We start from the raw sequence: 27503 nt of genomic DNA on the forward strand, positions 1-27503 counted from the left end.
AAACTTAAATGAAAATGATCTATGTTTTAACATACACTTTATATTGTAATCAATACTACCAGTTAATTACAAGTCTTCAATACTTTCTGGTATATCTTTAAAAACAGTTTTTACCTCTTTCCACATAATGGTATGCCACATACCATTTCTTAACACTGAAAAAGAAAAAGAAATTGTATCAGTTAATACTGATGATAATAAAAATCAGCTTTCCCAAAATCTAAAACGTTCCTTTTAAAATTCCACTTATTAACTCTAACATATTCCAACATATCATATCCTTAGACATACAGGTGTAACACCACCACTCCCTAAAATGGAGCCCCAATGTGTGTACCTATGTACCACATATACTGTATCATATGCACATAAATATAGATGTTTATAAGTTAAATCTATTCATATCTAGCCCAGAAGAAAAATAACCCTGTTGTAACAAGATTTACCAAAAAACAAAACAAAAACCCCACAATAATATAGCTAACATTCTAGAAACCAACACAATAAAAAGTATATATAGAGAGAAAGGAAGCAATTATAAACCACAGATATGAATGCTTGGACTTTTTCTGATATAAAATATGTTTAGCTCCTGAAAATTATAACCTTTTCTGAAATTCTAAAATATACCAGTCCTATTCAAACCTTAATTGCCAGGACTCACATTTTATTGCATTTGTTTATCATTTTGCTATTTCTTTAAAGTAGTTATAGATCATTTCCCCAATTTATCTCAATACTATTAACTACTTATTTAAAATTCCTTCAACACAGGTCTTAATCTCAAGTTTCCTAGTGGACAAAGTGATCAGCCTGGTATCTTACCTATGGTTTTCTTTCTGTTAACTGCATTGTCTGCCTTATGTCGCTTCTGTTACAGAAAGAAAAAAAGGTTCTTAGATTCAAAAGTTTCATATGAATAACTGAAATGGTAAACAATAAGAATCAGGGAGGGCAGGAAACCAACCGCCTACAACTCAATGCTCTCCGATTCAGTCCAATGGCTTGCGACCAGCACTGCTCGCTAATTTAGTAGCAAAGCGCAGTAAATGTAGATATGTTGTCCACTCTGATTTAATTTACTGTATTTAGGTTCTAGCAATGAGCAAGCATCTTGAATACGAAACTTCTCACTCGTCTTTTGTTTTATATCAAACTGCAGGAATTTTTCAGTATGATAAACACAACAACAACAATTGAATTCATTTTATTGATAAAAAATTTCTGGGGCAAAGTGCCTTTGCTTTGATTTGTTTCACATTTATTCATTTACCTATTCCCAGGAAAAAAATGTGCATATGATGTGTGCTAGATGCTGCAAGTATGCGGGTTGGGAGTTGGGGGAGAAAGAGCGCAGAGTTAGAAAAGAGGATAGAGAAGGTACAAATATGGTTGTAGCCAATGAACTTGGAGATACACTGAGATCAGTATGAGGAAGGAGAAGATTCTTGTAAAATTACCTCAGGCATAGCCAGCACAATGCTGCTGTGCTGGACAGCAATACAGTTCTTCATTTGCTACCAAATTAGCAAGCTCTACAGGAGGATGTAGGAACTTCAGTGATAAAAACCAAAGAGGTCCAGGAACTAACATTAGAAAACAGAGTTTGAACTACTTCTGTGTCATTGTACAGATATTAAGGATACTGTATGTACATGTTCCCTCCTCCCTCCAAAAAACTACCATCATGAACTTTGAGAGGCTACTTTCAGCTATAGACCAATGTCCTGTCTAAAACAGAAAACCTAAGCAACAAGTGAGTTATGTTATATTCAACACAAGGTTTTTATTATCTGAAAGCAAAAACTTACAAAATCTTCTACAATCTCTTTGATGCCTGCAATTGTTAAAATAATGATCAATGGCACCAGAGTGGTGTATCTTCCTGTTGGAGATACATCTGGGATTTGCTGCAAGACAAGAGACCAAAAGAGGGAAGTTGACAAATTAAAATCCTCTACAAAAAAGAAAAAAGAAAAAGACACTCACCACTCACTCTTCTGTGGTTCTTTTCCATGTCTACTACACCAAAATAATTACCTTATTTAAAAAACTAAGTATGTTACATATTTTTAAAATTTTATCCGACATTGCTATATGTAGAACAGAAAGAGTTAAAAGTAAGACCATGAGGCCATTTTTTGATGACTCTTTTAGTAATTGCAATTTAAAGCATACTTAAAGAAGTCTATCTTTATGCAAGATGATGTTTGTTCATGTAAACAATGATTGGATAAAGAAAGGAAATTGCATTCAAGTATGATGACACCTTTTCAGGTAAGTGACCTTTCAGCAAAATCTCATTCTGCATGTAATCAGGGTTATAAATTTCAAAGAAAATTTTAATAAAAAACATTACCTGTAATAAGGCAATGAAGAGGAAGAAGGCATTAGCAGCTCTTCTAATCTGCTCATATAAGAATCGAGGTAGAAATGTCAACACGCTATACTTGGCCGTACTATAAATACAAAAAAAAAATACTATCATCAGTTATAGATGTAAATTCTAAAAAACAAGAAAACACAAAGTTTCAAATATTTTACAAGGGGTTTTAAAAACAAAATATTTCAAAGTTCAGGACAAGTAAATGCTGTGCTGGCCCTTGCATACAAAGCTTCTTTTTATTAAAGGACACACCTGTTAAGAAAAAATTCTAATGTGATCATCATTTTCAAAGTTTAATATATATGCGTTCATTTAGGTTTCACACAGTGAACTTACCCACCTTCTAGGATCTACGTGCTACAAACACAGTGAGCATATACAGAATGTTTAAAAGGTTGCAAAACAGAAAGAGGTCCTCATTCTAAACACAGTAAGATATGAACACAAATAAAGAGGAAAGTGGAAGCATCAGTTGAGCAACTCACACAAGCAAGGCAGAATTATTATTCCAGGATTTCTGATGCGCTACAACTCTTACTACACAGCCACTGATCCAGTGTACAAGGTCGACTCTGTAAAGCATGCCCCAGGTAACAGGCATGTGAATAACAGCTCAGTTTCCCCCTGAATGCCCTCCACGGACGCTTACCCAACCACACCTGAACAAACTCCATTCCTCCCACACACCCTTTATTTGGCCACCTCTGTCCACACTTGGCTTCCACCTGGGACAGCCTCTCCACAACTAAGCTATACTTCCCATCTTACCCTCCCATCCAGCTTTACATCTTCCTTTAAGGTTGGTCAAATCTCACAGTATGGTGTTTACACTACATTATATAGTATCTGTCTGGTTTTATATGATATTTATGTATCTATTTTGAGAACAGTAAAAATGTTTATTTTACCTTTGAATGGTCCTAGCTCACAGTACATAGCAGATAATCAATGAATGATGAAATAATCCAAAGGCATAAACTGAGAACTTGAAGGAGGAAAATGAACCTCACCTCCTCTCGCTGCTCAAGAGTGTATCCATAAAAGTACCTGCCTGACTCCTAGCTCCCCTTCTGAAGACATGCCTCTGAACACTCCTAACTGAAATGTATTCTAGCAAGGTTCTAGCAGGCTTCAAATACACAACCAATTAGAAGCACCAACACAGAAGAGGTCAGGAGGCAGAACACTAGAAGCATATGCACTGCTGCAAGACCTGAGAGCAACCAGTTCTGCAATGACAACACAAAAAACCAGAGCTGACCGCTCAAAAAATAGAGTAGCCCGAGGTCACTGAATGGAGCAGGAAATTGTTTCAATCTATCTGAAGTCAACCCAGCTAAATACTACAACATATTAAAGGCTGGGAGATATTTAGCAGTCACTGTACCAGAAAAAGGAACATCTATCGGTGAAATAAACAAATGAAGGTGCTTCCCACAGAAAAATCTATTCCCGTAGGTGAATAAGTCACCCCCAAAGATTACCACTCACACTGCATACATCAGTACCCTGCCCAAGTGGCTGTTCACAGCAAGGACAGGCAGGGGCTACAAGCAAGTCAGGCATTTATCACATCTTGGAACCCAGAGAAGGGGGAGAAATGATCAGAAAAACTAAATGTTTCTTGTGGTTCACTCAGTTTTCCCTAAACATCTGCTAGACCAGTGTTTCCTAAAATTGAATGACATGAAGAATGACCAGAGAATAGTCAAAAAATCCACCCATCCATTCATCCATTAATAAATATTTATTGAGTTCAGGTGGAGCCGGAGCAGAGAGGACACAGTTTGGCGGTAGCAGCAGTGCCAGCAGCAGCAGCAGGCCAACAGAAAGTGCGGCCACATGTTTTAAAAAGTATGGAAGGACAGCTGGGGAGCACTTCCAGCACCAGACCAGACGGTGCAGCTCACAGTTCCAGCACCAGGGAAAATAAAGCCTTATTGCTTCTGACTGTGAAAACCATTGAGGGTTGGAGCAGAGGAAGAAACTGCCAGTCTCTCAGCAAAGTCCGCTCATTTAAAGGGCCCCCATGGTTCTAGAACATCCTCAGACTCACCCACTCTGCAAACCATAATCAGGTCAACAGCTAGAGAGACACCAGTCCAATATGGAAGTGAAAAAAGTGCCTGGAAAGGGGCGAGTGCTGAGCAAGCGACATACAGCACCACAACATGGTGAAATGGGTCACCCTGTACTGACGAATACCTAAGGCTCTGCTCCTTACAACATAACAGGTACAACAGCTCTACTTAAGACACAGAGGCAAACACACACAGCCTGTGAAGATGAGGAGACAGAGAAGTATGGCCCAAAACAGGGAACGGATCAAGGTTCCAACGCAAGAACTAAGTGATGAGGAGATAGCCAACCTAACAGGTGCAGAGTTCAAAACACTGGTGATAAAGATGTTCACAGACTTGACAGATATGCTTAACTATGACAAATGCAGAAAGGAAAAAGTGAAGGCTATGCAAAATGAAACAAAGGAAAATCCACACAAAATCAATGGTGAAGAAAAGGAACCCAGGGTTCAAATCAATGATTTGGAATACAAGGAGGAAAAAAAACAGTCAACCAGTACAGAATGAGGAAACAAGAATTGAAAATAAAGAGGAGAGGCTTAGGAACCTCTAGGAAAACTTTAAATATACCAACATCCGAATCATAAGGGTGCCAGAAAGAGAAGAGGAAAAGCAAGAAATTGAAAAATTATGTGAGAAAATAATGAAGGAAAACTTCCCAAACTTGGCAAAGGAAATAGACATACAAGTCCAGAAAGCACAGAGAGTCCCAAAGAAGCTAGACCCAAAAAGGACCACCAAGACACATCATAATCAAAATGCCAAAGGCTAAAGAGAGAATCTTAAAAGCAGCAAGAAAAAGCAGAGAGTTACCTACAAAGGGATGCCTATAAGACTATCAGCTGATTTCTCAAAAGAAACTTTGCAGGCAAGAAGGGACTGGCAAGAAGGATTCAAGGTGATGAAAATCAAGGACCTACAACCAAGACTACTCTATCCAGTAAAGCTATCATTTAGAATGGAAGGGCAGATAAAGTGCTTCCCAGACAAGGTAAAGCTAAAGGTGTTCACCATCACCAACCCATTATTAATGAAATGTTAAAGGGACTTATTTAAGAAAAAGAAGATCAAAACTATGAACATTAAAATGACAACAAACTCACAGCTATCAACAACTGAATCTCAAAAATAAAAACAAAATCCAACTAAGCAAACCAGAATAGGAACAGAATCATATGTATGGGGATCATTTGGAGGGTTATTAGCTGGGAGGGGAAAGGGGGAGAAATGGGGAAATAGTGCAGGGATTACGAAGCATAATTGGTTGGTACAAAATAGACAGGGGGGAGTTAAGAATAATATAGGAAAGGGTGAGGCCAAAGAATTTATATGCATGACCCATGGACATGAACTAAGGGGAGTGGTATTACTGGAGGGAAGGGGTGTACTGGGTGGAGGGGAACAAAAGGGGGAAAATTGGCACTACTGTAACAACATAATCAATAAAATACACTTTAAAAAATGTACTGAATTCAATCTATATACCAGGCATGGTGTTAGGCACTACAGGGGACCAACTGGTCAAAAATGCATACCCTGCAGGGAATTACATTCTGTAGGAGAGATTAAATTTTTAAAAGTACATAGCAAGATAGATGGTGGTGAGTACTGTGGAGGAAAAGAGACCAGGGGAGGAGGATACACAGGGGAACACTGGTGGGGCCAGGAGAAGGGGCGTTTCTTCAATGGAGTGATCAGGGAAGGTTTCACTGAGAAGGTGCTGGGTGAGTGAACCCCTGGAGGAGGTGAAGCAGCAGAACGTGCTATGTGGGTACACAGGGGAAGAGCTTTGCAGAGAAGGAAGACTAATTTTGAAAACGCTGAGGGGAGAGCTCCTGTTGTTTCTCCTGCTGGAGGAGCAGTGCGGGTGAGGCAGAAGGCAGCACAGGAAGATCTCTGAGACTGCGCTGCAGTTGCTGACCAGCATCTAAAGTCCTGATTGCCAGGAAATGCCTTTTAGCACTTAGGTAGGATGGACAGTGAACCAAGGCAGGGAGGAGGAGGGAAACGTGTCTCACCCACTAACACAGAGGTCCTGAGCCTGGTCCAATAATATTGCCAGGTGTCACAACATCACAGGAAACACCATGGCTAACACGGGAGGAGGGCAGTTCTTGACATTCTATGTATCATCTCCACTCTCTAGGAAAGAAAGCCTTTGAAAGGCCAGAAAGGGCCCAAAGGCAGTAGCACATTAACACCTTGGGTATTCACACCCCACCTTACCCCTAAAGCTTGTACCACATTTACCTGTTAATCATTATGTAACTGCTTTACCCCTACCCCACCAACTATATACACCCTCAGAACAAAGGGCTGGCACTCTCTGGCTACCAGGCCTTTGGCCACCCTTGCTTTTGCCATCCTTACCTTGCTTTGCCCTGAATCTATGCCTTTCACCCTCCCACCTTGGCAAGGCCCATTCTCTTCCATGAGAACATATCACCAATAAACCCTGCATGCTAGCTGATAGATATGCTGATCCATAATTCTTCATGGTGTTGGCAAGAAGAACCAGGTTTCTCCCATTAACATGAGGGCCAGTGTGAGAGGAACCACGTGGAGAAGTATGAAGAGAGACCATGTTCACACACTGGCCTTTTTCTCTTCAGGAGATATGAAGCCTCTGAAAGATTCCAAGAAGACAAGGTCTGGCAACAATAGCAACATGCAAAGCTGTCCCCTGGGGAACCTGACTCAGGAGGTGGGGAATTTGGTTTTGTGTATGTTCATAACTGTTAGAATCTGGCAAGTATGGGAAACAATCCATTAGAAAATAGGGCCTGAGAAACATGTGCCTGGGGCTACCTGCCTGTCACAGGTCACAAAGCACTACCAAAGTCTGGACTCCATCATGCAGCACAAAGCAAGAGCCCAGAGGTGATGTTTGAGCGTGTTTCTCCAGCTGTAAGAAAAACTGAAGTTGACAACTGTTCTCCAAAGGCAACTCCAAAATGCAGTAGCTGCTCCAAGTGTCACTTCCCCTTAAAACAAGCTATTTAATATTCACTTAATATTAAGCTGTAACCTATATTAAACTATAAACTAGCTTAATATTCACCTTCAAAATGTGAGCAGTAAATCCACTCTGAGGTGTAGACAGCCAAAAGCAATCATCACTGTTCTTATTCTCCTGCATTACACAGACAATATGTTTCTTGAATCTGCCTAATGGACAGTAGGTATTCGATACTGACAGAAACAGCGGAGGGCCCTTTTCAACCTCTCCACAAGAGCTGCGTGAGCTGAACCAGTGCTCCATGATCACATTCTGGAAATCTTCCATTCTACCCGGGCCCCTGTAAGATGCCATTCACCTTTCTCCTCTCAAAAATTTACTCAGCAGGAAGTTCTGGGTTATTGGAGGTAGAAGACAAGGAGCCAACACAATGTCCTAAGACGGTTGTACATGTCTTCATAAACAGTTTACTTCACTTATCCATGAAAAGTGCATTAAACTAACTCTCAGGAAAGAACAAGAGCAAGTGAGACCACTAAGTACAAAGGCCTCCCATAGTGGGCCCTCACATTGAAAATTATGTCTCGCGATACAGCCGCACACAGGGGAGTCAGCCACGAGGTCGTGCCCACGGACAGCAAAGCCTATGCCCCACGCCCACCCCAACCTGGCATGGTTTCCTGATGCCTTGCCAACCATCCCTCTCAAGTTACATTCTGAAATTCCCCTCAAAGACAAAAATTCCTGCTGACAAACAGGGCCTGTCAATATTAAAACATAACTACCTCATTAGAAATGTTCGTTTCATTCTATTAAACTACTAAAATTTCACTAGTTACAAATAAAAGATTAGTAGCTCACCCTGACATTTTTATTTTCAACACTTTTCCTATTTCTTAGTCTACAGCTGGAAAAAAACACTGTTGGACACTGCCTTATCTCATAGCCTCTCCCCAGAGTACAGTAACTGAACCCAGGCTGGGTACTATTAGTGCTGTAATTCCTTACAGTATCTTATTATGGCTCACATAGCTCTTCAGCCTATTCTTTATAATACACATGCAATGTGAAAAGTGCATTGAATATTAATCAACTTGTAAATATACCTTTGAAAGTAAATTTATAGATTCCCTGTAATTCCTATTAAATAGTGTGAGTGTTCTCCTCCTATCATATTTCTAATTTTTTTTTTAAACTCAGTGAGCTCTGGACACAAAGCAGTTTATTTTACATAGAAATGTAGGCTAAGAAGAAAAAAACAGAGAGCAGGTAATGCTTTGAGCCCAGAGCATGCTGCCAGGTAAAGCTCTCATTGTGCATGACTCTTAGATAAGCAGTTCCAAATGCGAGACATTGGATGTTTACACCTATACCTTTAAATGTGGCACCCCTGAAAAGTAAGTTTTAAGTCAATTGCTTTACAAAAAGCTTGTGAACTTTATGATAAAAATCAAATGAAAAAGAGATGTGAGACTCATTCAATTTTTCATTGCAAAGCTCAAAGGACCATTTTCAAAGAGATTCTCTATCTTCAATAAAAAGGAACAACATATATTTGTTATGAAATATCTGACCTAAAGGCAAATGAGTACAGAAAGGGTCACAATTCAGGCCCGATTCTACCACTGCTCCTCACCAATAAAGCAAAACAGGTCAAAGTCTATTGTATTTAATTATAACGCCTCTCACCCTTCACTCAGAATTCGATATACTCTTTCCAAACACAGGAAATGAACTCTATCAAAGGGTAAGGTTTAAGGCTGACCCAGGTGCTGGCATGCTACAAGTCAAGAAAAGTGTGATAGGATTCTCCGAAATCAAGTACCAAAATAAAAGTGCCTAAATCCATCCTGCTCATGCTCTCTAAGTCTGGGCTCTCAGTGAGACAGTTGTATCGCTGGTTGCAAAAGGAGGTCATTGTATCTAGCCCAAAAGGTCACTTCCCAGGCAGGCAGAGTCCAGGAACTGTAACAATGAGTGAGATCTATACGTGATGCTAGACAGAAGCAGGCAAAGTGGGAGACTAGTAGGAGGCGAAGAGAGGAGCAGACAGAGTTCGCAGTGTAGGACGCACAAAAGAGATAAAGCAAGACTGTCAGTCCTTTGTGTTTATAAATACCAAAAATCCAAGGCAAGCTGTATCATTTTATTTTTGTGAATTCTCACATCATTGCCAGACTTTATATTCAAATATTTAACTTCAATCAAAATATTTTTTAGGTTTTGTGTACTTTTCAATATGCATTTTTATAAAATGAAGACACCCATGTAGTTGTCTAGTTGAAATTTAACACAGAGACACAAGGAGCATAATCTTTATGGCTAGGGTTCTGAAGGGTACCTAGTTTCTGGTTCCCAATTACAAAATACACACACATTTATCATTCCTGCCTACTCAGGCACCACTTAAATAGTAGATAGAAATGTAAAAATATACAGCTACATTTTTAAAACTAGGAGTAGAATCATCAGCCAAGGAGAATTTTCCCTTAAAATAGACTCGTTTGTCCTTTTTTGTCTCCATGCCTCTAAGACACCTTCTGATTATGAGCCACAGCAAGAGAGGAGCCTACAGAAGGACTGTAGCCTGGGGAAGGGCCCTGGGCTCTGAGTGAGGCAAGAAGAATGGGTTCTACTTCAAGAACTGTTTTCTGGGAAGATAGATCAATTAATTTTTAAGGGAGTCATTCAGTTCTAATAAGGGGATCACTGTATTAGTCAGGGTTCTCCAGAGAAACAGAACCAGTAGGATGTATATTTAGAGACAGAATGAGATTTATTAGAAACAGGCTCACACTATTACACAGTCTGACAAGTCCTAAGATCTGCAGTCAGCAAGATGGAGACCCAGGAGAGCTAATGGGGTAATTCCAGTCCAAAGGCAAGTAAAAGACAAGGTCTCAGCTTTAAAGTCGTCAGACATGAGAAGTTCCCTCTTATTCAGTCTTTTTGTTCAACTGATTAGATGGGGTCCAACCACCCCGGAAAGCTCAATCTGCTTTACTCAGTTATAATTCAAATGTTAATCTCATCCCAAATCACCCTCACAAAAATACCCAGACTAGTGTTTGACCAAATATCTGGACAGCCCATGGCCCAGTCAAGTTGACACATAAAATTAACCATCACCATCACTTACTAGACACAACCTCAGTGTGTCAGAGGGGCCTGTGGACAGGACTGGAGAGGCTTCATCCTGTAAAGCCGAGGAGCTCAGGAGGTGAAGACAGCAGCAATGGAAGAGGAATGGAGGCAAAGGTGGAAAGCAAAGGGAAACATTAGAAGTCTCCACACGGAGGAGTTGACCCAGGAATCAGGGCAAAGAGTGTGGAGAAACTTCACAAGATAAACTATAAAGGGCTAAAAGCAAAGGCTTTTAAAAAAGGAGCATGGTTTCTTTCTCGTAAGTTCCCTTATCCTGGCTATACAGAAACCTTACATGGCCAGATTGCTATTCCCATGGTCAGAGTTCCAAAGACTATTCCCCAGGCAACCTCACAGGAAGACAGGGGGAAAAATCCTCTACATATTCATGCGGGAAAGTCCTTCACCTAAAAGTAAAGTTTGCTGTCTGACCCACACTCAGAGCACCCCACCAGTCTTCTCTTCTGTCTCTATCTCTGTCTCTGTTTCTTTTTTTCTCTCTCTCTCTCTTTCTCCCTCTCTCTCTCTCTCTCCCTCTCTCTCTCTCTCTCTCTCTCTCTCTCTCTCTCTCTCTCTCTCTCTCTCTCTCTCTCTCTCTCTCTTTCTTTCTCTTTCTCCCTCTCTCTCTCCCTCTCCCTCTCCCTCCAGAAAATTATCAGATAGGTGTAGAAAGTTGCCTCTATGAAAAAGAGATTCCAAAATAAAAACAGAAAAAAAAAGAGACTTGAGGAAAGAGTGCAGCAAACTTCAAAAATATTTTTAAATGCTGACATCCTCAGAGTTACAAGTTGGTAATACATTCATACAAAACAAGTTCTGAAAAATTAAATAAAGTTTATTACTTTTCAAGATTAAAAAAATAAGATTCTGTTTTTTAAAAATAACAAAATAGAAGAGCTACTACTAGAAATTAGAAAAATTATAGCCTAAGATAATGCAATTATAGGAGTGAAAAATAAAAGTGAGTAATCTCCCAAAAAGCGAAACAGAAAAACCAAAATGAAAAAGTAAAATAAAAGAGATCACAGAGTACCAATATGAGAGACAATATCCAACTCTTACAAAAAACAGAGAAAGAGAATATTTAAAAATTATATTTAAAAAATTTCCCAGAACTCTAAGAAATAAGGTTTCTGGTTGAAAGGTTTCATTAAGTGCTCAAAACAAGAGACCTATACCAAATATTTAAAATTATAGAATACCATAACTTTAAAATAATATATGCTTATAAAAATGGCTGATTTATAAATGGAAAAATCAATATGGCATTGAACTTTTTAATAACAACATAAACAGCTAGAGTTAAAACTTCAGATTTCTATACCTAGCCAAACTATCAGACTCTTAAATTTACTTTTCATGTAAGTTTTCCAAAGAAATTACTTATTGCAAGATGTGTACCAATAATACTAGAGATGAATCAATAAAAAACAAACATATGCATCCAAAAACAGGGAATCCAACTCAAGAGGGCAGGAAAAAAGTTCTGGGATGATTGCTTTATACTGTATCTACAAAATAATCAGTCTTCCTAGGACGTAAGTCTCTAGGAGAGAAAGTAGTATTGTAGAACTGAGTAATTATTCTGAGAGATTACTTTTAAAATATACATATAGATATTTTGTAGTATAAGAACATATAATCTGACGGGAAAAAATAAGGACTGATATGTAAAAAAACTGTTCCAATAGAAGAATGAAGCAGTAAAAGTAACTTACACTAGAAAAGAAACAAATATAATAAACTGCACTTCACTGCTTGGCCCTGAGGTAAATAAATTAAATCTTCATTTACAAGAGAATTGAGAGAGAGAATTTCTAAAGCTAATTTAGGTATGTGGTGGAAAACATGAAAATAATTAAAAACCAAGAGTCCGAAGTGGTTGCGTTTATTGGAACAGAATCAGAATGGGAAAGATGAAGCTGAAGATGATTGATTTTCATAAGCTTCCATATCATTTAGACTTTTAACTACCTACATGTATTATTTCAATATTTATTTGATACTTTAAACAAAAATTAATAGTATATAGATATAACTCAAGGAACCACAAGTTCTTCTATTTTTAGCTAATTTCAGGAATGGCGAAAAATGAGAAGCTGTGTATTGGAACATGGAATTAGGTTAAAGACCTAATTTATTCTTATACATACTACTTCCCACCACAAAAAGATCTAGTAACCACTCATATCTGATATAATCCCTTCAGTCACTACCTTTTACCAGCAACAACTGAGAGCTACGTCGTGAATAAGAAAGAGAAATTCTAATCTACCTTATATGAGTCTAACAAGAAGCAAACATTAGTACAGCAGTTTGGAATAGAAAAGTTTCATGCAGTCTGGCTTTCAACACACGAGTCTCTACCCTATACCTCAGCCTGCAAGAAAAATGAGAATAAAGTTTTTCCCACTCAAATGGAAACCACTTTATCCTGAAGATTATTAGCTCTTCAGTTCTCTTGCTTCCTTTAATCCTCTGCCAAATTTCTAGAACATCTTTTTTTTTTCCTTTTTATCAAACCACATCCTTTCTCTTCTTCCCAGCCAACAGCCCAAGGGGTCCTCTTACTTTTCCCTATTCAAGTCTACCCAACACAACCTGCAATCCACCCATTCATCTCAGCACTGTGTGTGTGCGAACCTGTATGTGAGAAAAAGAGGGAGAGAGAGAACATGTGGGTGGGTGGATGCGAAGGGACTTCTCTATTCTTTCTCGTGGAGCTCTAAATTGGCCGCATCAAATATTTATTCTCTTAACCACTTCGACCGGCCATGGAGGCAGAGCAGTCACCGCATACCTTACGGCACAGCGCCCTCTGCTGGCCAGCCATCTAGCAGCGTTTCGTGCAACGTTAATATTGGAGCAGCATGTCTGAGCCAGGTGAAGATCAAGTTCCTCAATAATGTTCTAACACAAATCCTCAGAGAAGCAATGTTTAAGGAAGAATTTAAAAGCTTTATTTCATTTTAATAATTGGTGCTTGCATATTCATTCATGGTCATTTGATATAAAAACACAAAGCACAGTAGTTCATTCCTAAGTAATCCTAAAATGTCTTCTCATCTTTTCGCTTAATTGACTCATTTCTACCCAGTTAGATAATTTTTTTTAACTCTAAATCCAGATTTCATGGGGCCTGTAAATAATTTGTATACAATATGCATACAATTTTGGGGTCTCACTTTAATAAAAATATAAAATTATAAAAACAAAGTGGAACACAAAAGTGAACACATTTAAGAATGGGGGGATCTAACATGATACAATTAATGAAAGCTGAAATATACTAGACTGCAACTTCTAGAAAGCATAGTATTTTTACTAACTATCTGGCATTCTATACTTTAACTCCCTCATATTTTTAATTTCATTTGCTTAGATCACTTCTTACATAACAACTTTGCAATAGTTTTCTTTTATTGTTTTTCTATTACAGATGTCCCACTTTTTCCCCCATCGCTCCCCCCACCCTGCTCACCCCTTCTCCCACAGTCATCCCCTCCCCATTGTCCATGTCCATGGGTTATTTATACTAAGTTCCTTAACTAAACCCTTCCCCTACTTACCCATCTTCTCTCCTTCCCCAGTTTGCAAAAGGTTTTATAGAAAGAATAGAATGATAATTAATTCCTCTAACTGTGGTTGATAACTTATTTTTCATTGATCTTTTGGTAATGTTTCTTTCAGCATTATAATTCACAAACAGTAACATCATGTAAATTTTTATGATTATTGTCACATTCAGAGAAATTCCTATCAAATTTCTTCAATAAATATAACTTAAAATCTGGAAGATTTTCCTACAGACTGGCTTTTGGCCCCATACATTTCAAACACTACACTGTCTCTCCAATATGACTCACATAGTTCAAGTGTAGTAAGTCACATTCATATTTTGATACTTCTCATTCTACACTCTCATATCACAACCCCAGCTAAGGTGGTGGTAGCAGGAGTATTTCTAATACTTGCTCTTATGCTGGGACGGTTAATAATTTATCTATTTACAAAAGTGACTGCACGGGCAAACAAAATGTTATTTTAAATTTTCCTTATCCAGATTACCAAAACACCACTACAGTGTCATCTACCAGGAAAGAGAGTATGCTAATGGTAGACTGAAAAGAGATAGTGACCTTAGCCAATCAGGGTTCAGATCTATTTCCTAAGTTATACAAAATCATCCTCCAGGGCCTTGGAATGAGCAGGTGTTCTGGATCTGAAGCTCCAGCTGCTGTAAATCAATCTGACTCTGTGGTTATATGCATAATCTAATACGAAAACAGATATAGTTATTTTAATGACCTATATACCCTCCCATAATTTTCTCTAAGCTCACATAATCTTACATAGACATGCACACATATTCATACATATAAAGAAAGTTGCCCATGTTCCACAAAAATGAAACATTACACCATTTTATGAATTTTGCTTTTATCACAAGTCAATGGTATGGCTCTATTCATTTTTTTTTAATTTAATTGCTTTTTTGTTTGTTTTTTTAATATTTTAGTTATTTATTTTTAGAGAGAGGGGAAGGGAAAGAGAAAGAAAGAAAGAAAGAAAGAAACATTACTGTGTGGTTGCCTCTTGTGCGACCCCAACTGGGGACCTGGCCTGAAACCCAGGCATGTTCCCTGACTGGAAATCAAACCGGCAACACTTTGGTTCACAGGCCAGTGCTCAATCCATTGAGCCACACCAGCCAGGGCGGCTCTAATTCATTTTTAATGGCTATATAATATTCCACAATTTATTCAGTCATGGTCTTATGAGGAGTGATTACTTTATTTCCAGACTTTTATACTAGATAACATGTCAAAGTGAATAACCACTTTCATACATAATGCTGGTGAGTTTAGTTTTATTAGATTTCTCTTCAAAAAGTGGTTCCATTCTAAGCACCTCTATAAATTAAAACACTTTTAAAGATTCCCTAAGTTTCTACTGAATGTCTTCTTTCTGTTCCAAGGGGATCATAAATTTTTAATTTTAATAGATAGCAAATTACTTCCCAAAAGCATTTTGGCAGTTCATATTTCTACCAGCAATATATGGAATATTCTTTATTTATATCCATATTCCTGCCAATAGTAGATATTAACAATCTTTTTACAGTACTCAGCCCTAAGTCAAATGATAAATTGTTGTGCTGCTAGTTCACACTTCTTTGATTATAACAAAATCAAACATATTTTTATGCATATGACTTTGCTCCATTATCAACTCCTCAAATACTTTGTTCATTTTCCTTTTGGTTTGTTGGTCTTTTCAGTGTCCAATTGTAAGAATTCTTGGTAGTGTTTACTAACCACAATTTATATTAAATAGTTTTCTAGACCATTCATTTGTATATTGAGTCTTTAAAATGGAACTTTTGACATACAAAAAGGTAGTGGACAATGTAATTTATAAATATTTATATTGCTGTGGTTTAGAATTAAGAATTCTTCCCCATTCTTCCATACACACGCGCGTGCACGCGCGCATACACACACACACACACACATACACACACACATCTGGTTTCTAAGATTCTCTTTATAGATTTTTAAAATATCAGTCTGTAATTTTTGCAATAAGAATTCATTTTTACATATGATAGAGGATGCAGTTCAATTTTATCTTTCCCTTCTCTTGACAGATAGCCATATTGTCTAATATAATAAATGGTATCAGCCAATGATCTATTCCACTTAACCAAAATATCACTTTGTAATATAATGGCATGCATTTAGTACCAATTTACAGTAGTTTTATATATGTTCTGACTCTTGAAAAGGTAATGCCTCCCTCAGTAGTCTTCTTTTCCAAAATTTTGACAATACATACATTTTTTTGGCCCAAATTCTCAATGAAAAACTTAACACTACACACACAGACAAACACATACACATGCACAAAGAATGCTAAAGGGAAGAACATTAATTTCCATGTCTGTTTTTAAATGGTAATAGCAGATGTGGACATGATCACCTGATGAAATAATAGAGGAAGTGGCTCCAACCTAAGTTCCTTTCAAGAGGTCTTTTTTTCTTCTTAAATATGCTTTATTGTTTATGCTATTACAGTTGTGCCAATTTCTTTTCCCTTTGTTCCCCTCTACCCAGTGACACCCCTCCCTCCAGTTGTCCCCCCCTTAGTCCATGCCCATTAGTTGTGCATATAGTTCTTCTCAACATCTTCCTGTCTACTCCACTCCCTCCTACTATGCTTAATTCCTGCATCATCTCCCTCCCTTTCCCCCCTTCCCCCTCCCCACTGACCTCTCTGAAAAATGTTCCCCATACCTATAATTCTTTTCCCATTCTCGCTGCCTACTTAGTCTGCCTTTGTTTCTATTCCCTAGCTTCTATGTTGGTTGTTGTGATACAATTTTCATTTTAATGTTCATGGTTTTGATCCTCCTTCTCCTAAACAAGTCCCTTTAACATTTCATATAACAGTTGTTTGGATCTGATGAACTCCTTCAGTTTTACTTTGTCCTGGAAGCACTTTCTCTGCCCTTCTATTCTGAATGACAGCTTCGCTGGATAGAGTAATCATGGTTATAGGTTTTTGGTTTTCATTACTTTGAACATTTCTTGCCAGTCCCTTCTTGCCTGCAGAGTTTCTTTTTAGAAATCAGCTGAAAGTCTTATAAGGACCCCTTTGTACATAATTCTCTTCTTCTCTCTTGCTGCTTTTAAGATTCTCTCTTTATCCTTAATTCTTGACATTTTGATTATAATGTGTTCTGGTGTGGTTGTCCCTGGGTCCAGTTTTTTCAGAACTCTCTGTGCTTCCTGGACCTGTAAGTCTATTTCCTTCCCCAAGTTCAGGAAGTTCTGCTTCATTATTTTTTCACATAATTTTTTAATTTCTAGTTCTTCTTAACCTTCTGGCAGCTCTATAATTTTTTTTAAATTTAACTAAGTCATTTAAATCCCTTTTGCAAATTTGAAAGTATTTTTTAATGAGATAAAGTTCACATGTATATCCAGTGATATGATACCAGAATAATTTCAATTACACCTTCAGAAAATCTCTATCATAACACAACTGAGTTCACTGGATTCTCTATGATGAACCGGGTGTTGGACACATTCCCTAGTATTTTGTAATGACTTGTGTGGCATCTAGTTCACCATACTGTGCCTTCTTTTCAAGTTCAGGGAAACAAGAATCTTACTTATTTTTACCATACTGCAAAGTAATACAGCTCAGACCAAAGTATACACAATAGGAAACTATATTAGAACTTGGCTATGGAAAGCAAGAAGTGTTTTCAAGACATAAAAATGGTGGGAAGTGGGGAGGGGAGGCAGGGATGAGGAAAGGATCCCCGAGGCCCCATCTATGCTTCTAGCTCTCCTACACACAAAATCAGGGCCCTACAATGGGTAGCACAGTTTTCATTAACCCTTCCAAAAGCCAATACCACAGCATCTTAAAACCAGCATAAATCCCTTGTCAGCTGTGGGCAACCACTCCTCGTGGTTTAGGGAATTGTAGCCCCGGCCTGAGCATGATCTGCCGCCGGCACTCCGGCTGTGCCTGTCTTTAAGTCTCAACATAAGGCTGTGCAGGAAACATAACCGAAAGCCACTCAGAGGGTTTCTGTGGGAAATGGATTTAAAGAATGCTGATTGTGCTTTAGAACTTGCTCTGCTTTCTTTTTTTTTTTTTTTTTTTTTTAATTTTTTTTATTTTGGTTTTTCAATTACAGTTGTCCCCTTTTCCCCCATGCTCTGCTTTCTTTATCTACAATATAACATAAACAATCTCTAGCAAGGAATGTGTGAAACCTTGCACCTAATGCCAGTGTGGCGTCAAGATGTTTGATAGACCCTGACACAGACTGGCCACTGTACCTTCTGTACTAGTACATGTAATCTGTTACTGTCAACTGTAATCCTAATGCCTCCAAGCTATTGATGATTCATGAATCTTGACCTTGTATCTCTCATGTGTATCCTCCTCAATAAAAGGCATGAGGGAAGAAGGTCTAATCGCTGTTCTCCACTAGAGAGGCAGTCACCTTCCTTCCCCCAGACATAATGAAATGTCCTGGGTAAAAGTGTGTTCCGCCGTGGTCGTGAAGCCTCTGCTGGACACAGTGACTTCCAACCGAGCCTAGGGTGTGTGAGGCACATCCGCCTCAGTCAGCATCTTAAACTTCAGCTATTTTTGAGACAATGACATACTATGGGCTTTACAAGGTGGGTAAAACTGGATGAACTCCACCCTCGGGAGCAAAAGATGTAGGTATGACTGGGACAGTCTCACCTTACCATTCCTGTTTTGTTGGCCCAACTGCTTCCTCAAAGTCCTTAGGAACAATACCAAAGACGGGCTCACATGGATGTTAGCTAAAGAGAAATCTGAGGAAATGCCTAACACAGGCAGTTTGTGAAGGGAACATTAAATGGATATGAGAGGTGAAAGCTGTGACAAGGAACAAGACAGTGATCCAATGGACACCTGCAAGCAGAGAACCCCTAGGGAAGAACAAGGTGGAGTTTACAGGCTAAACCTGCAGGTCTGTGTGAGTCTGCTGACATCGCAATGACAAAAGAAACCATGGCAGTGCCACGCTCACTCATCACTAGGATCCAAACAGAAGGTTCCTGAAAGAATAAATAGCAAGAGAGTCAATTGTGCCTGAAAACAATTATAAAAATGTCAGAAGCTAAAAAAATAATAAACAAACAAGCAGAAGTGAAACATACTCATAGATACAGAGAACATTTTGAAGGTTGCCAGATGGGAGAGCTGGTAGGGCACTGTGTAAAAACGTGAGGGATTAAGAAATACAAATTGGTAGTTACAGAACAGTTATGGGAATGTGAAGTACAGCATAGGGAGTGTAGTCAATAACATTGTAACAACTATATGATGTCAGATGGGTACTAGATTTATCAGAGTGACCATTGATCATTTCATAAGTTATATAAATGTCTAATCATGGGGTTGTACACTGAAACTAATATTTACATTAACTGTAATGAAAAAAAAATTTTTAAGAGAAAAAAATGTAAGAAACTTCAGATCTGGTTTTATCCTTTTGTTTTCAGCTTTTAAACACATATGCAGGTCCTGTGATATCAGAACAGCAAAGCTCTCCTAAAGACCAGCAGATACCAAAGATTCCTGCCCCGCAAAACAAAAGATGGAACAGGCTACGTTCCTGATAGTCTCCCCTCTTGTCACACAATTCTTCCTACATTCACCTATGCCAAACAAGCCCTCACACCCTTTGCAGCATGGCTTTGCTCCCAGAAAACCTAATAAAATACTTATTAATGTTTCAATACTAGTAGCAAAAATCCTCTGTGGTGGCAAAAAGGTCAACCCCCCCCACTCTCCTCACTGCCCCCTCACACAAAGCCCCCACTTGGAGATTTATCTACTATATACAGAAGTAAATGCAGCAGACCCAAACTGATCTTTTCATTTCATTTGGTTTTTTACCAAAGGATTACAAAACTAAAGCATAATATTTAACAAAGCAAAACAAAGTGGGCCCCTGAACATACAGTAATCCATGTATGTTTTCTGATGTCACCTAGGTTCTTTCCACCAAGGAACCTGAGCAGCTCTCTCCGGGTCACAGCATTATCTGTCCCAGCCCTTCCCTCTTCACACCTCTCTATGATCCTCAGCACTTTGAGTCTGTGCCCCTCCCTGAGTCATGGGATAAACTGTAGCTTTTGGCTGTACTTGATCTACCTTTATAACCACAACACAGAATGACTGCTCACCCAAGTCCACACTGTTCCTGAGCTCAGGAACCTCCACGTAGGCCAGGCAAAGGAAATGAAGCCTGTAAGACCTGACCAGAAAACTGGGAAAGCTTGTGCATACGTGCCTTGATGCTATAGCCAGTGGACCCTGGTGGGAATGGGGCCATAAGAAAATTCTTTATGTCCTTTGAAGCTTGCCCTGCTCTTTTACCTCGCTTTATCCCTTTATCATACCAGCAGCAGAGGTTTAACTTTAACTCAAAATGAACTTACCCTCCCTATTTTATGGCCATCTGAAGTCTTTGTGTCCAACACACCCTGACCTGAGGGAGATCTCAACGTTCCTTCAAGTGTTATCCCTAAACAATATCTGTTTTCTGTAATCAGCACTGTTTAACATTGATTGATGAGCTATACATGTGTGCTATATGCCCTTAAGCTTACTACACTCAATAAAAGACCTTGGAGGAAGGAATCAAGGCATTTGTCTCTCAGACATTTGCTGGCCTTCTCTCCCCTAGCACAGGCTGCCTGAGAAGTCTTCATTTCATCTGCGACACCAGGGAATCTCTGCTGGTCACGGGTCCCCAATAGTATGCCCACGGTGAGTTCCATTGTACAATCCCAGAGTTGGGAAAGAAACAAGGAAACAAAAATGAGAAACATAAAACAAAATGAACACATTCTCAAAAAGTTATGATAACAAAGAAGTCAAGTGCCCCTACGGACTGGAAAAAGTATCTACAGGAATTTTGTTCTTTAACTTAGAAAAATTAAAAACCAATGTATGGGCAAAGTCATACAACATAAACATGAACAAAAAAAAAAGCTAAAGTTGTGGTATTAACATCAAAATCAAGTTTAAGACCAAAAAAACTAGTAAGCACAAGGCTAAAATACTAAATATAGGTTTCCCCACTATCTAAAAGCAAAGTGTTCCCATGAAACCATTTGTAAGTTGAAATGGCATAAAGTGAAGAAGCAAATACCTTAGGACACATCTTGCTAACAGATGCACAGATAAAACTGATAAAACACAGATTCTCAAAGACACAGCTCAAAGCTCCAGCAGCCTGATGCAGAGATGCTGAGTGTGGGAAGGAGCTTGGAGGTGCCACACCTGATGCTCAGGGTGTGTGTTTGCCTAGATAATGACTGGCTTCAAAAAAAAAAAACTTAATGCTATTTTCTTTCACTGTCACCTTTTATCTTAAAAGCAAAAATCCTCTCCAGATTTCTTTTGGTTAGCAAAAACAGATGCTAATGTAGTCTTCTGTAAATGGAATGGCATTAAAGCTAACTTTTGAAAAGCGAGGGATACCTATATAGCTATGTTATCACCTATGTGGTCTATGTATTAAATGGCATAGCATGAAAACATGTAAAACAAAAATCACAAGGAAACTACCTGAAATATTTGTAACAGGAGACTAATGTTATTATCAGACTAATTGGATACAGTAAAATATAGATTTGAAAAATGTAATTAAAAAGTCTGAACAAATGAACTTTGGAGACTATAGGGAATATATCTTCCTTACAAGTGCAAAGGGAAACCTGGAGTAAGTCCCTCACTACAGGCCTCATTGTCCTACATGCCTCAGGCATGAGGACCAGCAGGAGCAGGCATCACAACAATAACTGGCCAACAGTTTAACCAACACTGTTCCACCAGTGCCAGGCCACGTGCTCAGGACTCACTCATCCATGGGATTTCAGAACTGGAAGAGACATTGAAAAACCTAATTAGAGCCCCTTGTTTTGTAGAAGAGGAAACTAAGGCCTAGAAGATAGAGTTCTACATATTTATATCTACATAGGGGCAGGAGGGGTTACAGCTCAGCAGTCACAGGGACACCGTGTGACAGTCCAGACGAGGTCAGCGCAGCTCCACCAGGACACTGGCTGAGGATGGAGACCTGTGTCAGCCTGTCTGACACCCAGTGGTTTTTTAACAGGCCTGCCTCTATATTACAAAATTATTTTCAGTAACAATCATGAAATAAAAATATACAAAAAACAGAAGAGAAGCAGACAGAAAACACTGTCTTTATTAAATTTTATCTAAATATGTCAATAAATAATAATTTTATTATAGTATAAAAAAGAAAAAGGCATAACTACATATTCCATTATTTTCATATCTATGTAACAGTGTGAATGTCGATGCTTCAGTTACAGGCTGCTATAGTATTTATACCATAATTTTCAAGTACAAATAAGTGCAATTTAACAAAACCAAAATATCTGCAAAAGGTATAATTTATACAACTACTAAATCATACCACTAATATTATGTTTTATTTTCCTGATTTGGTCTTCAGTTTTAAAACAATGAATAATTATGAAAAATTCCAATTTCAAGGTTATTACTAAACCTTGTCCGTGTGCACTGGGAGCTGAAGGGTTACCCAGGAGTGCTCCTAATGAATTTCCACATAGAATACAAAACTTATTTTAAAAATAATAAAACTGTGCCTATGTGAGGCATATATGTGTATATATGTTGCATATACACATAATCTTTAAAATTAAATAGTGATCACAGCAATTGTTTAGAATTTAGTTCACATGAAGACTTTTTCAGGGAAGAGTATTCTTTTTTAAATTTATTTTTAATTATAGTTGACATACCACATTATATTAGTTTCCTTACAAAGTGACAACCACAGTAAGTCTAATAACTGTCACAGTACATAGTTATTACAATATTATTGACTCTACTCCCAATGCTGTACATTGCATTTCCATTACATATTTTATAACTGGGCATCTTAATCCCCTTTTCTGTCCACTCTCCCACCCTCACCCTTCTGGCAACCATCAGTTTGTTTCTGTTTTGTTTTATTTTTTTAGATTTCATGTGGAAGTGAAATCATATAATACATCTTTCACTGTCCAACTTATTTCACTTAACATGATACTGTCCAGGTCTATCTAAGTTGTTGCAAACGGCAAGACAGCATTCTTTTCTATGGCTGAGTAGTATTCTGTGTGTGTGTGTGTGTGTGTGTGTACATATATCAGATCTTCTTTATCCATTCATCTATTGATGTACACTTAAAAGATACTTCCATATCTTGGCTATTACAAATAATGCTGCAATGACCATAGGGGTGCAGCTATCTTTTCAATTATTTTTGTTTTCTTCAGATAAATACCCAGAAGTGATATTGCTGGATCATGCAGTAGTTCTCCATTTTATTTATTTATTTGTTTGTTTGCTTGTTTGTTTGTTTGAGGAATCTTCACACTGTTTTCCCTAGTGGCTACACTAATTTACAATCTCATCAACAGTGTACAAGGGTTGCCTTTTCTCCACATTCATGTCAACACTTGTTATTTGTTATCTTTTTGTAACAGCCATTCTGACAGGTTTGAGGTGATATCTCATTGTGGTTGCAATTTGCATTTCCCTGATGATTGATGATGCTGAACATCTTTTCATGTGCCTGTTGGCCATCTGTATGTCCTCTTTGGAGAAGTGTCTATTCAGGGCTTCTGCCCAACTTTTAATTGGATTGTTTGTTTTTTTGATGTTGAGTTGTATAAGTTTTTAATATATTTTTAATATTAACTTCTTACCGAATATATCATTTATAAATATCTTCTCTTATTCAGTAGGTTTATTTTTAATCTTATGATGGTTTCCTTTGCATTCAAAATTTTTTTAGCCTGATGTAGTCTCATTTGTTTATTTTTTCTCTGTTGCCTTTGCCCTAGGAGATACATCTGAAAAAATGTTGCTAAGACTGATGTCAAAGAGTTTACTGCCTATTTACTTCCTATGTTTTCTTCTAGGAGTTTTATGGTTTCAAGTCTTACATTTAAGTATTTAATCCATTTGAGTTTATTCTTATATATGGTGTAAGAAGGTGGTCTGGTTTCATTTTTTGCATGCATCTGCCCAGTTTTACCAGCACCATTTGTATTTCCCAACACCAATGTCATTGTATATTCTTGCCTTGTCATAGATTAATTGATTGTGTAGGCATAGATTTATTTCTGGGCTTATTTCTCTACTCTCTTCCACTGTCTATGTGTCTGTGTTTGTGCCACTACCATACAGTTTATTATATCTGTGCAGCACAGTTTGAAATCAGGGAGCATGTTGCCTCCAACTTTGTTACTCTTTTTCAAGATTGCTTTGGCTATTCTAGGTCTTTTGTGGTTCCATATAGATTTCAGGATTATTTGTTTCAGTCCTATGAAAACAAGGCCATTGGTATTTTGATAGGAATTGCATTGAATCTTTAGTCTGCTTTGGGTAGTATGGACATTTTAACAATGTTAATTCTTCTAACCCATGATCACAATATGCCCTTTCATTTATTTATGTCCTCTTCCATTTTTTTCATTGATGTCTTACACTTTTCTGAGTAAAGCCTTTTTAACTCCTGGGTTACATTTATTCCTAAGTATTTTATTCTTTTTGATGTAATTATGAATGGACTGTTTTTTTTAATCTCTCTTCCTGACAATTTGATATTTGTGTATAGAAACAAAATAGATTTATGAATATTAATTTTGTATCATTTTCATTGGTTTCTTTGTCTGTGACATGGGGACAGCAGCTGGAACTAGCCTGGCCTCACCCACGCCTCACTTCTCACCTCTCCTTAGCAGTACAGGTTCAGGTGCAGGATCACTGGCTCTCTGACCTATGTGGGCTTTGTACCCAAAGTGAGACTAAAAAAGGAAGTGCCGCGGAATGACAGTTATAATAAGATGGGCATCCCTTTGAGAAATGGCATGATCTGACTGTAGCCTAGGAAGAATATACCAGAAGGCTTCTCTGAATCTTTCCCTGCTATAACTCCTCTTTTAAGGGGCTGAGGATCTGAGCCAGAAAGCAGAGGGAACAAAAGGGCAACTAACACAGGTGTTCTCTAAGTCATCTTCTTTACTCAAACTTACCCAAAAAGCTAAAGATAAATATGGGAAAAGAGGAGAAAAAGAGTAACAAGATGACCAGAATCACATATATAGAGCTCTTGCTTTCCCACCATCATATTCTCAAAGAGCAAGGACAATGACCAGTGTGTACTTGGTACCAAAAATAAATGTGTCGAGTAAACAAAATTTAACCTTCGAGTGACATAAATGACTAAGGATGCCAGCTATCACATTAATCCCAAGGGCATCTCATTTGAGGCCAGAATATCAATCTGATATATTTGAAGAATTGACATTAAAAGCATTTAACTCAGTAACTCCCCTTTTAAGAGTACTTTATGTATAAAAGCACATCAAAACCACACAATACATCAATTTCCAGGGCATAAGTAACCACTTTGGGGTTTCTACTTTGTTCAATAAGCAATTAAGTGTGGAGGATATTTTAGAACAATGTGTTAAGCTAATTCCTATTTTCTATATAATTCTGACCTTCACCAGTAGAGCAAAGATTTTGTGCTTCTTCTTGGCTAGGAACTGTGCTTGGTGGTGGGGATAATGCAAGATAAAACAGACAGACTTTGAAATCAAGGATGATGCAGCAGAGCTGGAGAGTCAGAGACATAAAAATAGATGAGATGCAACGTGTTAATTCCACAAGAGAAAAGTCTGTGCAATGCTGTGGCGCAGGCAGGGATGGTTCAACTTGCAAAGGGTGGGATGCAGGACAAGGAAGAAAATGCTTCTTAAGGAATATGAGACCTGAGCCTTAAAAGACAGCGCTCACCAGGAGGAAAAGCTTTAATAGGGAAAAAAGAACACTGTAGGGAAAATACTGTGCTTAAAGGCTCTGTAAGGAACTCACAGAAGAGGAATGTAGGGAGATTAACAGTAAGCCTGGGATAGTATAAGAATGTGTATATCTTACTGAAGACTAAATAAAAGTAGTGATGGTCACAGAACAGGGAGAATCACAGCTCCTTCACCGATTTAGAGTGAAACCACCTGGAAGGAAAGTGGCCACAGAAAAAGGGCATCATGTTAGAAGTGGAGAAATCAGAGCCTGTACTAGTGAGGTAGAAACCATCTCACTGGCAAAGCAGACCTGGTGTAAAACCCCATGCTCGTCCCACCAAGCTTCTTCCTCACCCTCTGGTTCTCCCCACTGCTCCTGGAGTAGCCCAACCTTTCCCCAGGACCATCAGAGAAAATGGGTGTGGTAAGTATGACCACACTGCGGAAATGGGGGGAAAAAGTAATTTGAACATCCTTTAAATATTTATATCTATTTTTATACCTTTTAATGGAGTTTACCATGGTACACAGCAAGATGTAAGAGCAATCATAGAAGACAGAGACACTATAAAAAAATGATAATTTGATAAAGTACCAAAATTCCCTGTAATGATGGAGCTTTACTATTTCAAAGAGCAGTAAGACTGTTACATGAAGGCCTTAGAGGAGAGCAAGTCATAGAGACAGAAAGTGGAGCGGCGGTTCCCAGGGGCATGGGGAGTTGCTGAATGGGCATAAAGTCTCAGTTTGGGAAGATGAAAAAGTTCTGGAAACGAATACCGGTGATCGCTGCACAACAATGTGCATGTACTTAACAAGTGAACCGTACAATTAAATGGTTACAATAGTCAATTTTATGTTATGTGTATTTATCACAATTAGAAAGAAAAACAAAAGAGAAAAGCAATAAGCCTGTCAGACCTGTCATGAATGTCATGAAAGATGGGATACAATACCCATGATGCATTACTCTCTGGGCATTATCTCATTTGTAAAATCATTTAGCATCACAACAAGCCTTCAAGAGAAGGATGCTTCCCATCTGACAAATGAGGAAACGCTCATGCAGCTGGTCACTGGAAAAGTTAAGACTTACACACCAGTTTTGCTTTGCCCCTTTTACTTTACCTACCATAATTGCCTTCCCTCTCTGGTTATTCAGATAGGTTTCCCATTACCATTTTTCCAATAAATACTGAATTTACATTTCTCCATGCTAACCTCAGGTGAATACTAAAGTTAATATTAAAAATTAAGTTGCTGAAAAAAGAAAATTTTCTTTAAAAGATACTCATCCTATTCAATTTGCACATTACCTTTTCATCTCTATTAAGGCAATTCAAAACTTGCCTGTTTTTCAATCCAAGTGATATATACCTGTTTGGTGGGAAAGTTTTTTCCAAACATACCATTCAAACTGCTAATAACCTTAAAATATATAAAGCACTCAGCCATGCACCCTTTAATGCGCTTCACACATATTAACTCATTTAATTCTCACAATGATCCTA

At 38.2% G+C, this 27503-nt stretch overlaps 1 protein-coding gene across 1 annotated transcript in view; it reads right to left on the reverse strand.

Annotated features, from left to right (window-relative positions):
- ATP8A2 (ATPase phospholipid transporting 8A2) overlaps window positions 1-27503 on the reverse strand; it is a 587729-nt gene that overhangs the window by 463859 nt on the left and 96367 nt on the right. The window contains exons 3-6 of the mRNA XM_090273780.1: window positions 2360-2459; window positions 1812-1910; window positions 826-871; window positions 115-155 (exon numbers count right to left, since the gene is read on the reverse strand). Of these exons, the coding sequence (XP_090129906.1) occupies window positions 115-155; window positions 826-871; window positions 1812-1910; window positions 2360-2459 (286 nt within the window). The remainder of the gene's footprint in view (window positions 1-114; window positions 156-825; window positions 872-1811; window positions 1911-2359; window positions 2460-27503) is intronic.

Source organism: Furipterus horrens, unplaced genomic scaffold (genome assembly GCF_987537825.1).
Source record: "Furipterus horrens unplaced genomic scaffold, mFurHor1.1.pri manual_scaffold_4, whole genome shotgun sequence".
NCBI classification, from domain to species: domain Eukaryota; kingdom Metazoa; phylum Chordata; class Mammalia; order Chiroptera; family Furipteridae; genus Furipterus; species Furipterus horrens.